Source organism: Tinamus guttatus, unplaced genomic scaffold, assembly GCF_059628265.1.
Source record: "Tinamus guttatus ecotype Peru unplaced genomic scaffold, ASM5962826v1 Tinamus_guttatus_pri_ptg001312l, whole genome shotgun sequence".
In the NCBI taxonomy this organism is placed as follows: Eukaryota; Metazoa; Chordata; class Aves; order Tinamiformes; family Tinamidae; genus Tinamus; species Tinamus guttatus.
The window spans coordinates 15,016-30,425 of record NW_028289846.1 but is presented as its reverse complement, the minus strand read 5'-3'; the positions used below and the strand labels follow the sequence as shown (position 1 = coordinate 30,425).

The 15,410-nt window shown below is 44.4% G+C and overlaps 1 protein-coding gene across 1 annotated transcript in view; it reads left to right on the top strand.

Moving 5' to 3' along the window:
• Positions 1-15,410, top strand: part of LOC148590491 (sideroflexin-5) — a 54,571-nt gene that overhangs the window by 29,194 nt on the left and 9,967 nt on the right. Inside the window, exon 9 of the mRNA XM_088538985.1 lies at positions 7,939-8,056. Coding sequence (XP_088395111.1) covers positions 7,939-8,056 — 118 coding nt within the window. The remainder of the gene's footprint in view (positions 1-7,938; positions 8,057-15,410) is intronic.

The window sequence follows — 15,410 nt, the reverse complement described above, 5'->3', positions numbered from 1 at the left end:
TGCATCTCCCCAGGAGCCCTGGGAGACTGATCATGCCCTGAAAGATGGGACTGCTAAGGACTTGCTGTCTTTGTCCAGACAGCGGAGCTGGAAGCACTTTTTAAACAAACTTGTTGATAATGGCAGCTCTGAAGCACTCTGCTGACAAAGTAAATAGCAATTAGGATGATTAGATATTGACCCTCAGCTTCGCTTGGCCTTGTTTGCTCTTGTAAAAATACCCGAGGGCAATTCTCTGTCCCTGGCAGAGGTGCGGAGGGCTTTTCTGCAAATGTCGAGTCTCCATTTCAGTGTCTATATTTACAATACATGTATATATCGTGCGTACCCCTGTAGCACCCAGAGCCTTGCACCAACGCCAGCTGATGTGTGTGAGCTCCAGCCTAAGCAGTGAGGGAGGTGAGAGGTCTGGGTTAGTCTAGCTTTGCAGGCTGGGAATGGAGGGCAGAGCTCTCCACTGGGGAATGACCTTCCTTTCCTCTGCGGTGCCTTGCAGCTTGCTCAGTGTCATATGCATGATGAACAGGAGCTGTCCTGTTTCTTTGGACCCCAGCACCTCAACAGCTTCTCTGCTTTAAACTTGGACACATTAATCTAGTCTTTATAATCCCATCAAAACTGTTTTGCTGCTGTCAGTCTAAAGAACCTCTGTTTTCACCTGTCCACATGGCAGACACTTAAGAAATGCCACAGTTTTGTGATGTTTCCTACCCCGGAGATCTTTCTTTCAGTCTTTCTGTAGCATTAAGGCCTTTCACCGAAGTGCCTGTGTGTGTCACTGCTTACTCAACACGGCCCTGTGTTCTGGTGGAGCTGTGGCTTGGTGATTAGCTCATCCGAGAAAGATCTTCCCAGAAAATAAACTCTTTTATGCCTGTGATTCAAAGGCTCTATGCTATTCTGGTTAACAACACACACACAAATCTGCACGTGCAAAAACACAAAGTTCATAGGTTCCAAGTCAGTGAAGAATTGTCTCCAACAGGAAACACTGAGGACTATCATGGGTCTTTCAAAGCATCAGCAAGCTCAAATGAAGCTATTAGTAAAATTTATTTCGTTTGTGGACATGATAACTTTGGTTATAATAGGATGCAGTTTACTCAGTGTAACTGTGCTCCTTGCAAGAGGCTTGAAATTAATTTTATCTGTCAAACTAACATGGAAATATAAGGTGTTGTCCTTGAAAAGTTATTATTTTCAGTGATAGAAAGACCTAATTAAGATTTGCATAAGAACCCTTTTCTTCTTACCTCCCCCAAAAGAGGTTCTGTAGAAGCAAAATATACAGGTACTGATTTTGCTTGCCTAAATTCCACTTCAATCTTTGTGCATACTGTTTTATTTTACACTAAATACCTCTGGGTTTCTGGAAGCCTGTCAAGGAGCAACAACAGGCTTAGGAACGGGGTGAGCTTTGGCCAAAGAAATGCAGATTGTGGTCCAAAAGATGCTCATATGCCCATTATTGCTCTAGGACATGTGGAACCATCCCTCTGATTCGGAAAGCCTCCCTTTTCATATCTGAAGGATTCATGGTCCAGATACTGACCCATATATCTCTTGGTGGTTACTGAAGGACACAGGTGGAAGTGGATTACATTTCAGGAGATATAGGATGCTCAAGAAACCCAAAGCAGAGAGTGCACTCTTAAGTCATCTGGGAGGCAGGAGCCCAAGCGTTTGAAGCAGGAGTGTTTCGGGTTGGATCCAAAACAATAGAAAAATTAAATCTGTCCCAGCCAACATTGCATATATCAATCTTGTTTTCCCAGTTTGATTGGGGAGGGGGCTGTGAAAAGTTCAGCTTTTTAAATTTAGTGCAATTTTAGTTAGATGAGGGCTTTTAAAATGAGAGTCATATTGAAGCATGTATTATCAATTTATTTATAGCAATCCTGACAGTGTCTATAAATGAGAAAGATGAGGGTGACAGCTCATTACTTGATGGCTGGAGATCTGGAATCAGGAGTCGCAATCTGGATCCTGTGCTTGAGGTGGTGGTGAAGGCGGAAAGCGGCTCTCCTGCCTCCAGGAGAGGTCCAGGTGTAACTGGGTGACGGTGCCGACGCTGTGTGGGCGTTGAACCACCTGAGGAGCAGGCTGTGGTGTCCCAGCAGTGGTTTTCTGATGTATGGAAAACCTGCTCCCTCGTTTTTGCCTCAGTATTTGAAAAGTTTTATTTTAAGTGGCCAGTTCCCGGTCGTCGTCTTTCCTCTTGGATCCAGGTCTTCCCTCTCTCTCAGCCATCTCTCCATCTGCATGTTTTAACTCCCCCAGCTGCCTCTCTCGTCTCTTGTGCCATTTTTTTCAGCTCTCTTGGCTTCTCTCATCTCTTTGCCTGCTGTGTATTTTAACTCCCAGGGCCGCCTTCTCTGCTCTCCAAGTAATTCAATGTTACCTCCCACTGCTGAGCTCCGTAGCGTTCCATTCTTTCCCCATGTTTCATGCATTTCCTGCTGCTTGGACGCTCTGTTGAAGCAGCTAACATATAGAATCAATGTTTATTTTGAGACTGCATATGCCATGCGGGGAACACGGTGTCAGTTATTTTGTGCAGATGTATTCTCATTTAAGTTTTATAAATAATATCTATGTTGGCAACTTTAATACAGAAAAATATTGGTTTCACATCATCTCTAAGATGAAGGAAATTCATCTACGGGAGGCAGCTGACTTTAGAGCAGACAGTGGGAACTTCATCACAACCTTTCCACAGAGGAGAAGAAGGTGCAGGAACAATTATGTCCATTGGACATAAGCATTGGATCTCTTGAACTTCATACATTTCATGTTATTCAGATGCTGGTGCAAATCTTTTTATCTGATGGTGATTAATGAAAGAATGAGAAACAGCACAAGTTTCTTGCAGAAAGCACCTGCCATCTTCCAGCCTTCTCCATCAGTTTCTGTCCAGCTTCCTACTTCTTGCAGAGTTGGAGCCCATCATCTAGGCAGTCTTGCAGACCATCCATGCAGTCTTGCAGACCATCCAGGCTGTCCAGGTCTCGCATATGCAAACACAGGTTCCCTGGTAGCCTGAACTTGTGGTGGAAAGAGCCCAAATTCAGTGGACTAGGTTCTCATGGTCTGGATAAGGGGCCACGACAGCTCAGTCCACCACTAGTGTCTTCTGTGGATGCCTTGGACTAACAGCCATCAGTGGGTCAGTGGGGACAGGAGAACATAAGCTATAAGCTCTTCATCCAGAAGACTTTTCCCCATCTTACAGCAGAAGTAACCTCAGAGGGTCTGAAGTGCAGCAGGCCTGAGTTTGAGCTCCAAGAGCTCATGGATGTCAGGCTAGATAGGAGAACACCACAGAGGTGACTGTGCGAATTATGGGGAGATAAGGACAGAACTCTTGGCAGGGGACAAGAGCTGACAAAGAAACAAGAAGCAGAATGGTTGTGTCCCCAGAAGAGGAGCATTTTTACTCTTTCTTCATCTCTACGTCGTCCTAATTGTGAGGCTCGCAGAGCTGCTAGCACCACAGTATGTCACCAGCCTCACACACCAGTTGTCAGGGCTGTTTTCCCATAAAGCTCATAAAATAAGGACATTTCAGGGCTGCTGTGGCATAGCACAGTATAATGAGCTACTTTCTTGATAGCTAACAGCATAATGAGCTACTCTCTTGATGGCCAATGCTCAGCCCGTGGCTGGTGGTAGTAGAAGGGAGCTTTCTTCCATGTGGACCTTCTCTTTCACTGCAAAACATGCACGTGAAGCAGGAGGACCTCCTGGCCCTTGTGTCTGTGCCCTTTTGCCAGAGGTTTTCTCCTCACAGCGGCGTTTGCAGGACATTTCCTACCAAGGCTCTTCCTCCTCTGAAGCGCTAAGTCGCTCTGTCCGGCTAAGCCTGTGGTGAAGTTTGTTTGAGCTAAACAGCTGACAGCAGTGACACCTTAATTTGTCACGGCTGTTACCAGAGTAAACATTGAAACTGCTCCCTTTAATTATGTCAATCAAGACAAAAATACCCGGCCCGCGCTCGGTCTGCATCCGCTGGGAGGGACCACTATGGGAAGAGCCGGAGCAAGAGGTGCCACCCTGGGTACACGAGGTCCTGGAGGACAGAAAGTCACCAGCCAAGATCCTGCTCACAGAAGAGCTGGTTTTCCTGCAGTGCCCCAAGTGAGCATGGAAGGCTCGGAACGACCCCAGGGAGACAGCAGTGGGGCAGCCCCGACGTGAAGGATGGTCGCAGATGGAGCCACGGGGCACGTTGCACAGTCAGGATTTGGAGCGAGCCAGCCGGGATTGGACAGCAATGCCAAACTCCCTTTTTGGATATCGGGGGCTTTAGCCTCCAGGGCTTTTCTTACCCTGACAGCGTCCTCGGCGTCTTGCAGTGTATGTATTAGCTTTGAACCTGTTTATACCAAACACTACAGAAACCCCACAGAATCTGTCAGCTGGGAGACTTTGGTTAACTCCTGTCATATTTAGTTTAGCATCTGACACCTCCTTCTAGACAAATACAGCTCTGGTTCGCTGAACCTGATAACTCCTTTTTAGTACAGCGAGTGACTTCCATATGGAATAAATTACAGTACCTCTTGAAAAACGCCAGAGGCAGCTGCCAAATTATGCAAAATTTAAACCACTAATGAACAATGTGATGAAAGTTGAATGAAGGTGTATTTACAAGATCTACAACACACTGTCTCTGTGGAGCAGATGTACTGTCTGTACAAGTATGCGTGTGTCTGTGTATATACCTACGTACATGCACACTCATGCATATTTAAGCATTACCCTAAAGATCTAGTTGTTTTAGGTATATCTGTTAACAGTAGATGCTACCTAAGATCAGTAAGCCAGAAGGTCCCCAACATGTTACTCCCTTATTTCTAGCTGCCAGGCAAATTTCATGACAGCAGATTACCGGGAGAATAAGCATTAGGGGATTTGAAAGAGAGTAAAGAAGAGAAATGCAACAGGAAAGTATTAGAAAAATGTGTTTTCTTGTGCATCCAGAGAGCAATGTATAAGCATTAATTATCATTCGTGTTGGTCCATGGCAAGGATTGGTGGAAAAAAAAAGGCTTCTATAAAAGGAACAACAGAGCATGCATATTGCTGTCTTCTTGCAGCCTTAAAGCATAAGACTTTGTCTTGGCACAAACCTTTTAAGCCCTCATGTCCCATTTGAAAGCCAACATTTAGTTCACTAGATCTTGGCCAATTCTGACCTGTGGACAGGGCAGTGTATAAAACTACTTTTGTCGTGTACAAATAGTGTCCCTTTGCTTGCGCAGAACGACTGCTAAGGTAGGATAATATTCACCTTCTTCTGGGTAAAGCAGTCTGGTTTAGAAGAAGCTCAGAGCAAAGTTGAGCTTTCACAAGGATCTAAGGGTCTAGACCTCCCCACCCATGATCTCACCCCCTGGTAGAGCACACAGCACAATGCAGTAGCATAATTCAGTCTTGGACAAACAGAAAATTGTTTTGTTTAGTTATGGCTTGCTATAATACAATACTCTGCAATTAAGCCATTAGGAAGCATCTAATCAGGCACTTCCATCGTGGAAGGCGGGTGGTTGTGGGTGAAGGGAGATCATTTTTGGTTGCATTTGACAGGTAACAAAATGCAGCATAGAATAATTAACTAAATTTTCTTCCAAAATCTGTGCAAGGATCCTAGGGACTGAAGAAAAGTGACCTCCCAACTGATCATGAGTCATTTACTCTGAACACAAATTTTAGAAGCCGCATCCCAATTAAGACATTACACTACATGTGTTAATTAGTCCCCTCCCCCTTTAAAATCGAGCCATAGCTCTTCTTAATTAGGACGTTAGCTGCTGTAATTTGAACTGGCCCGAGTCTGGAACGCTCCTGGAAATCACACCTGGAGGCTGAACCACGGATCATTTTAAATTGGTGTGGTTTTTACTTGGGTGATTATAAGGTCCCCAACAGGGCAATAATTAAAGAGGGTGCAGCTTCCAAATTAAAGTGTCAGGGCAGTATAAGCAGCGATGTCTTGCTTCTAAACTGTACTCCAGGGAGGCTAGAAGGATGCTGGTCCTGTGATTTTTCTCAGCAAGGGCTCTAATGGATCATGACATTTTAAGCATAAGGATAAATCAGTTTCAGCAATTGCCCCTCTGCATCCTGGGGACTGGTTGTCACAGCTCGTTGCTGGCAAATCTTGAACGTCTCATGTACAGAAGAGCAGCTGGTGAGTGCAGTTAGCGTATGGAGCAAGGAGCTAAGATATTGGTGGGATTAGAGTTTTGGATGTTGCTTTCCTGGTTCTCCTTCTCCACCCTTCCTTGAGATGAAGACAACCACCCGTTGCTGGGCAAGAGCAAAGAGCCTGGACGCTGGGGCACATGCACCCAGCCCGCAGCAGCTAACGAGTTCCACACGGCAGCTGCGCTGTTGTAATCCATGAGGTGCTTGCTCGGAGCCTGCAGGAGATGAGAAGCAGATGGGCATGGAGATAATCTGTTATCTTGCCTTTCTGGCAGGCTCAGGCTGCACGGGGAGGTGGTCCTCCAATATAAGGGGTGTGTGTGTGTGTGTGTGTGCGAAAGCACTTAGGTTCAGGGCCCAGCAGCATCCCCTGATGTAGATAGATTTCTTCCATTTTGGCTGGGGACCTGGTGAACGGCACACATTTGATTAGAAACATGTTTTGAAACCCAGTGATGGAAACCACAATGCTGTTGAGTGTCATCAGATCATTCCTAGGCCTTCCCTTCTCCCCAGGAGAACTTCTCTGGTGTTATCCCATTGGAAAGGCACTAACTAGCAGGTTCCTGCCTGTGGTTGATGGCAGGACACCTCCAGGCATCAGCATCCTCTGGGCACTGTTGGTCAGGCCAAGCAGTGGAGAGAGACATGCTGGGACTAAGGCTGGAGATGGTGGCCCCCTGGATGGTCCATCTGCATTGCCAAAGTCTGCTGAATACCTGGTCAAAACCTATTGTCATTCTCAGTTCTCAGTTGTTTCAGATTGGTGAAAAAAAAAAAAAAAGTGTTCAGGGAATACCTCCCTGAACAAAACGCTCAAGGATTCCATTTTTCTCCCTAAAGCATCCAGTTCACACTCATTTGCAAACTGTCTGAGGTCCTGTCTCCTGTAACATACTTAAAATACCAGCTTCTATCGGCTGAATGTTGTCCATGTCATTCAGTGTTAATTGCATCATTAGGGTCACTTAATGGGTCATTATCAGAACTTGACCTTGCAGATATCTTTAAGCGGTTGCTGTTAACACATCTTAAACTCATAAATATCCCCTGGGGACAGCTCGTGTTAAAACAGCCTTATCACCCACTCTAAAGATGTTTGATTTTTAACAAATTAAGATATTGTCAAGTTTACTGCTTTATTACACCACTAAGTCAAATGCCCTTTTCAGTATTATTCTGTTCCACAAATGACAAAGTCCTCAGAGAATTATGAAGCTTCACTTCTTTCTGTTCATTCAGCATCATCTCCAAAGCCTTAATACAGGCAACACCTGCACCCATCCACATCACCTTCTGTAGTGTTTTCTCCAGAGTGAGACTGGTTTGAAGTGGAGGAAGGGAGCGTGAAGCTGTTTTAATCTGGGAGAACTGAGCACCAAAGTTGCCCATGGTTGTGTAACGCGGTGGGGTGGAAGACCATAGTGTGTTGTACACAGGACTGCCCTGGGGCTGGATCGTGCTCTTCTATTCGTGAACTCACAGAGATGACCCTCAGAGAAAGACTCAAGGTGACACAAAAAAAGGCAGAAAAGCGTGGTCCTTAATTATTCGTGATCTGTAAAATGAAGGGCTAGAGTCATAGACCAGGCGAAGATCTGGTCTCCACACAGGTTTTAACACCAGCTGGGGTGTAGGAGGCCAGCAGGTCTGAGCAAAGGTCTGTTTGGGTGGCAGCACAGGCTAACGTGGTCTATGGAGCGGCCTAACCCAGCCTTTTCTTTGCAGAACGTCCCTCCTGAGGTCCCGTCCCCGGATGATTCTCCCGGTCCAAAGCCTTGTGTGCCTCGCTGCCTTTGGCCTGGCCCTCCCCTTGGCCATCAGCCTCTTCCCGCAGATGTCTGAGGTCAGTACACAGCCGGGCAAAAACTGGGATATCTCATCACTGCTTATCTGTGCTTGTTTTGCTTTCCAAGCAGCAGAGACCTGTTACAGTAGCTCTAAGGAGGTAAGACCATAGAAGCTCTTTGCTTTTGGACAAATCCCACTCTAAGAGTCAAGGGAAACTCATGCTGCTCCTTGTTGACTTTTCACAGGTTGTGTTGGCTTAGAAATGGGAAGGGAGAGGGCACACGGGACATATTGGGTGTTTGCATGTGAGAAATGTGCCGGCAGCAGCAATCAACCCTTCTGTTGCATGTTTCATTCCTACCAGGCTCCTTCTTTCATGGATAAAGCCCTTTGCTGTCTCATTCATTTGAATAAGTGTAGATTCACTGAGGAAAGGGTGGTTATGGTAGTCCCTCTCTTCTAATGCTTACCAGTTTAGGATAGATTAATATCATGTGGCTTTCCCACAACTTTAGCCAGCCCTTGGGTCGTATGGGGTGATACACCCTTCTAGTAAACACGAATGAACTGAGCAGAAGCATCTTGGTTTGACCACAGACATGTTTTAAAGACACAAAGGAGGCGACCACATGATCCTTCTCCCTTCCATTGCATCCGTGTTCTCCCCCATCAGTGCTCTCTCCTGTATGGAGGGTTTTTGGGGTGTAAGATAATGTATTTACAGCACCAGCGGCAAATGTGGTGGAGCAAGAGATTTCCATAAACATATGAGGATAATGTTGTGCCTGCCTGGTCTCCAATCGGGAAAGGATTTCAGCTGGCAGTGTGGGCAGCTGCTTCCTCTTCTGGCAATGTGCAGGTCAGACGTGTTCAGATCACAAGTCGAGCAATGTTTATGTTTCTAGCCAAGGGCTCTCACTATGATAGTCAAGCCGGGCTCTTCCTGTCCTTATAATGGAGCTGCATCTCCCAGGACATGGCTCAGCTCCTGCTCTCTGAGGACAGTGCAGTTTCCCTGGTATCATCACAGTCCGTCCATCAAGCAAACAGTGGTACCTGGGATATCCACTACAAGCTGTTCTACTTTCCAGGCATTTCTTTGAGGGCTTTGGCCTTTCCATTTTCTAGTCTGTCTCCCCAAATATACAACCTAGAGAGCAGGGGATGTTGGGTCTCTGTTTTCTCAGCTGCATTGTTGGTGCTTCAAAATGATATTTGCTCCAAATCTGAGTGATTTCCAGGGGAAATCCCCACAATTCTGCACCTAGCAGATTCTGCATCTCATGGCCACTAAAATGAAAGCAGGAAGGCAGGGTGAGAATTGGGCAATGGAGCTGTTAAAGTGAAAGGGAACTAGCAGAATGGCTAATTAAATCATTTATACTTTAGTTAGTTGAACACATTGTTAAAGTGTAATCTTTTTTAAGTCATTAATTTCAGTCATTCAGTGTTGAGAGATTTGAGCATTGCAAATAAGGGAGGATCACTATTATGAAGTGTTAAAAACGATGTCAAACAGGGCAAAGGACTTCAATGTCATTCTTTCTGTTTGCACTAGAACAGTTGATCAGAGATTGGTATCACAGTCTTTGCTGTGTTATTCCACTGGTTAATTCTTTTTTTTTTTTTCTCCTAGCCAGGAAATCTTGTTGCACACTTGTCTGCTAGACTGAAAAAACGTGTTAAGAATTTGCTGTTGTCCTTCTAGTTGTTTACAGGCTGAGATAAAATTGTCCCTTAATCTTCTCTTTAGGAAGCTGAATATATCTCAATCTTGGAGGCTCTTGCTAAAACACATTTTCTGAAGCTTTAATGATTCACACGGCTCTTCCTTAAACTCTTCCTAATTAGTCAACATCCTTTCGGGGTCACTTACATGAGAACCAGAAGCAGTATTCCAATAGGAAGCTGTGCACAAGCACCAGTTGCAGGGGCAAAGTGATTTACCTTCTCGTCCTTGAGTTCATACATCCACGGAGCTTGTTAGTTGTTTTGGCATGAGCTCATGCCTTGGCTCATGGTCACTAATTATTTGCTGTGTCCTCAATTTCTGCTCAGAGTTTTTGGCCATGAAGAACAGGGGAGTATTTCCAAGTCCAGCATCCATTCAAGGAATATGCCCAGCATATGGCCAAAGTTCATGTTGGAAGGATATTTCATCCCCTTCACAAGGGATGCACCGCCAGAAAGTAGCCAGGGCGTTTCCCGACAGATCTCCTTTTAGAATAACCAGGATAATGGGGCTATGGGATTTACCACCAAGCTTGTTTACCTCAAAGGTTACACATTGCCACTGTTCCCCAAAAAGGGTGCCCTATGATGTGAGTATGGGCTTTGCTTCCAGAAGCAACTTTATATTTGACCATAGTGTGATGCACATTGACTTCCTTTCCACAGATCACTGTGTGAGCCACATGTCCCTGTAACAGTGACCTGCGTTCTTAATTATTTACCACTTTCCCAAGCATTACCTCTTCTCAAATCTTTAATAGCAGTCACTGTATTTATTCTTCCTTGTCACTGGCAAAGCACATTTTATACTGTTGGCCAAACCAAACCATTCAACATAGCAGGAAATTTGCCCTACAATTCCTTTTTGAAATGATGTGGTGCATTTAGTGCATTTTAGTATATTCTGTAGGTTCACCTAGCATCACTCCACACCTGAGTCTCTGAAGTATTGCCTGCTAAGGTCAGTGAGAACTAATAGTTGGAAAGCGGAATCCGAGGTGCTCTGAGCAAAAAATATCTGAGCAAAAATGTCTATTCGACGTTATAGGTTTTCTAGCTATATAATGAAATTCATGAGGCCTTTCTGCCTGTTTTGGTATAGTCTGAGCTTCATGGGTGAAAGATATGCTGTAATGTGTACTGTTTGATATTGCTGCTTGAGAAACTGTGATGATGCTAACACCTGCATGAATTCGAGCCCTCTCTGACACAAGGGAAGATTAAGGTCTATCTTCCTTCAGAGAATATTACAGGCAACAAGCAATACTGAAACAATGCAGAATCACTTGGAAATGACCTTCTAAGAGCAGATGAAATGTTATCTGCAGTGTAAACATGAATCAGCGCTGATTAGTAGATCAAACAGAATGATGTGCTCTCTGCCCACGCGTCATGTCAATGACGAGAAACCACTACAGCCGGTGCTATAGCTCATTAATTAACGGGGTCTCAGCTCTGGTCAGCTGCAGTTATCTCCACTTGCACAACTGGATCTCTTGAAACCAAGCAATTAGGTTCTCTAAAGCCCTATCCAGTCAATCTTCCAGTCATATTTGCATTCACTGTAGATGTGTGCATGTATAAAGGTGTTCAACCCATTTTGCAGGATCTCATTGAGATCTCCTCAGTGGTGGCTATTTTGGGGTCATTCAAGGAAACAGAGTAAGTGATTTATGTGAAACATGGTCTTCAGAGGCATTTCTTCACTGTCTTGGATATGAAATCTGATTTTCATTGCAAAGAGTGTCTGTCAATGATCGTGTGACTTTTTGATCATTCACCACTGATCCATGAATGTGTCAGACACCTAAGATAATAGACTTTGCCGAACATCTGGAAATAGACCCTATTCCAAGTGTTCTTTTTCTCTCTCCGTAAGTAAATATAGGCATGTATGTATGGGTGCATTTACTTTTTTCATAACTGCAGTCATTGAAGCAGCTATGAACATAACACTACTGAGACAATGCTGTTGTAATGAGTTCTACCCAGGGAGTAAATTATTAACAACAAGAATGTGATAGGCGTGTTCTGCTCCAAAAATATGATAATGGTCTGAAGAGCAACCCTTTAAGGAATTGTAAATGAGCCAAATTTTGCCCTTAATCACACATTCGCAGTCCTTTTTTCTTTACTCAGAGAGCAAAGGCAAAAGCTGATGTGTTATTAAGCTCTGGTTTTAGCGTTGGAGCTTGACTGGCCTCCTTTGATCCACTCTCCTAACAGGGGTTCTGAGCATGCTTCAAACTTGCAATTAATTTTCAGGCAGAACTAAAGCCTCATGATAGATTTAATAAAATATAAAACGTTCCAGAGAATTGCAGCCACCAAATCACACACCACCAAAATTCTCCTTCCCTGTCTTTCCAAATACCTATTTCTCACTTATCTGAAAAAAAAAAAAAAGTGTGTTTTGACATATATCTGAAGGTTCATGGGGCATGTCCCCTCTAGTACTAGTGGAAGAATGGATCAGCCTTGATGTGTCTGTGAACTTTGTGCCTAAATGCTGCCATGGCCAAAAGCCTACAAGGCACTCATCACAGCTTGGAGAGACGAGGAGAAGGAGAACCCCAGGAGTGAGTCAGAGGCAGGAATTGGCTCCCTGGGACTCCCATGTTTGGTTGTGGGTGACCTGGCAATGTGGGCACTGGCAGCCCCTCTTGGCTCGCTGCTTCTCACAGTTGGGGAGCCGCCTCAGACCAACATGGTCCTGTTATCGCTTATGTGATATCCTGGCATGGAAGCCCCATTCGAACTGCTGGTGGGCTGATGCAACTCAAGAGCCATGGTTTCAGCACTCTCTTTACTGTCTTTGCTTCTGCTTACACATCACTAACTATACATCAATATACATCAGGCATAGCTGCTTCATAGTGAGTGGAATTATAGGTGTTTTAAGGCAGCATAAGAGAAGTTATAACCCAGCTCTGACTGTGTGCAGAAACATCGCTAATAGACTAAATGAAAATTGTGGAGCTGAACTTTCCCATGCTGGGAAACATAATGCATCTAGACCTTCTCTTGGTTTGGTAGTCAGTCAAACTAAGACCTCATATTTTTCTTGATTTGGCACAGATGGAATCCACTTTACTGTCTACAAGTGTTATTCAAAATTACAGCTTGTTTCTAGGTGTTATGTTTTAGAAGAAGATAGCCTTAAAAAATGAAAACCTAGTGTCAGTCATAAAGACATGGGTTCCTGACTCTGAGCAGACTTCGTATACCGAGAAATATTCTTTTCATCCCAATAGAGCGTTAACTCTAATACCTAAATACATAAATACACATCAAATAATTCACTACTGTTAAGTTAATGCATCTAGTTAATGCATTTAGCCCACAACCTAAAACTGCCTCCCAAGCCCCCCAGGGAATCTCTTTTCTAGCCGCCTATCCTACAGCATCCCCACTGACAACTCCTACTCAGTTATGCACTGCCAATAGAAACAGCTGTGACAGTTCCAAACTGAAAATGGGACTTGTGTAAATTAAATTCAGTGTAGCAGCAAAAGAAATAACCATGGGGTTGCTCCACTGATTTTCCACTCTTTGGTCCCTGCTCCTCCAGCGCCTTCATTTTGCAGCATCAAAGAGGATGCATGCTGCAAACCCCCAGAAATGTGCTCATCCCACACCTTGTGTGATGAATGGGGCTGATAAAGAAGGATAAACCCAGGTGAGAAATGGAGCTGAAGCATCTGTGGCAGGATCTGATGGCAGAGAAACCGTTGCACCAGCTCTGTTAATACAAGTGCCCTCATCCCAGGTTAAGTTTAAAGAGCTTTCGTATCTGGTTAGGGCAAAACAAGCCATCTTCTGGAACTAGGCTGATTTCAGCTGAAAGCCTTTTCTTAAAAATAATCTTCCTTTTGGATCTCCAGGACAAGGGGAATAAACAGCCTAAAATCCAAGGCTGAGCTATTGTTTTCCAATCTGTTTTAGCCTTCATCTTGTTGGCAGGCTGCTTTAGAAAAGCAAAAGGTTAATGAGCCAATGTGCAGTGGGATTATTGCAGTAAAGATGACAGTGAACCAGTAATTACTAATTAGATGCAGTTTAACAGGAGGAACAAGTGAAATCTCCTCTTCACCAACTGTCAATAATTAGCAGATTTGGTGAGGTTGAAATGTGTCCACAGTTAAAAGGCTGATTTTTTAATGAAATGGCACTTGACAAAAGAGCTGTATGGAGGTCACAGCCATAGCCCTCGAGACGCTTCCCTATACCATACTTAGGAGGGAAATCAGATGCAAGACAGCAGGGGGTCCCCATGAAACCATTTCTCCCTTGGGATTGCATTGCACTGGGGGAGGGGAGCCGGAGGGATTCTCTGCAGTAATTTTGTCCAACTTGGATGAGAAGCAAAGGAAAGGATTTGCCAGCTGCCACAGGGAAAAATGTTTGAGAAGTGAGAAGTTCTGTGGTATTTCTTTGCTTCTGTGTCTGAAGAATGGTTTCCTGAGAATCTGGTGACCTAAGTGTGCTGCCCAAAGTCTACCCCTGGCAAAGGAGATGATTGATCCTCAAAGGAACTACTCTTAAGAAAGAAGGGCCACAAAGTCCTTAAGGACTTGTAAGAGGCTGGATCTCAGTTGTATGTGTCTCCAAAAGATTGAAGAAGATTGTCACTACAGCCGTGCTCCAAGGGTTTGGTTCCCTACTGACACATAGACTGGACACTTCGTCATTGACTTCTGGGGCACCAAGAAGTTCCCCTGAGATTTCTCTCCTAGAATTTCTCCTAGAATTTCCTAGAATCTCCTAGAATTTCCTAAAGACTCAAAAGAGTTTTTCCTTTGGATGTCAGCAGGAGCTGGACATAGACAAAACTATTTTCAATGTGAGCTTAAAATATGTAGTTGACCTGTGTGAGCCAACTTAAGTTGCATGTAGCTCTTTTTACTTAAGTAGAAGCCCATCAAGATTTATATGATACTGAGTGATTGAACGCTGGTGTGGTTCACGTTGGACTAGAGAGAACTGGGGTATTTGGAAGTGTGTTGAGCTCTGATCTGCATTTCAGAAGAAGGTGGTGCAAAACAAGGTTTGTGCCTGGCATTTTTGTTAAGCATAGCTCATTTCTATAAGAGGTTGCAGGGCAAATATTTGTGAATATTTGGAGGGCAAATTATTGTGAAGGGCAGCACGAAGTCCTGCATTTGGAAGGAGAAAGCAGTGGGTGAGGAGGTGATTTTTAGGGAGTAGCAGGATGATATTAGACACACAGGTTTGAAAAAGTTGCACCAAATTCAAATGTAAGTTGCTAGCTCATCCTTAATAAGAAATAATAGCCCATGGAGATCATAGTCTAGGTTTGGAGACCATAGTCATGTTTGCATCCTCTCAGGTCAGTTTTGGTTTCTGCCAGCCACCACTTCCCAGCTAATTCCTGTATGGCTGCGAGTGGCACTTCCAGGGACTGCTCCTGTGAGCAGCATGCATAAAGCCACCCTCTTCACTGGGAGAAGGGAGTTTAGCCACATGGATGCAAGATGGTTTATGCCAGTTGTCCACAGGGGCTGAGAACAGATTGGGGTTCGTATTATTTAATACAGAGTCAGTCTTATGCACCCCATGGCAATGGAGTATTGGCAAGTGTTCAAGAAGTTTTGACACACTAATTGTGATCTGGGATTTCTCTGGTTTAATTGATTTATGACCCATAGGGATTATCT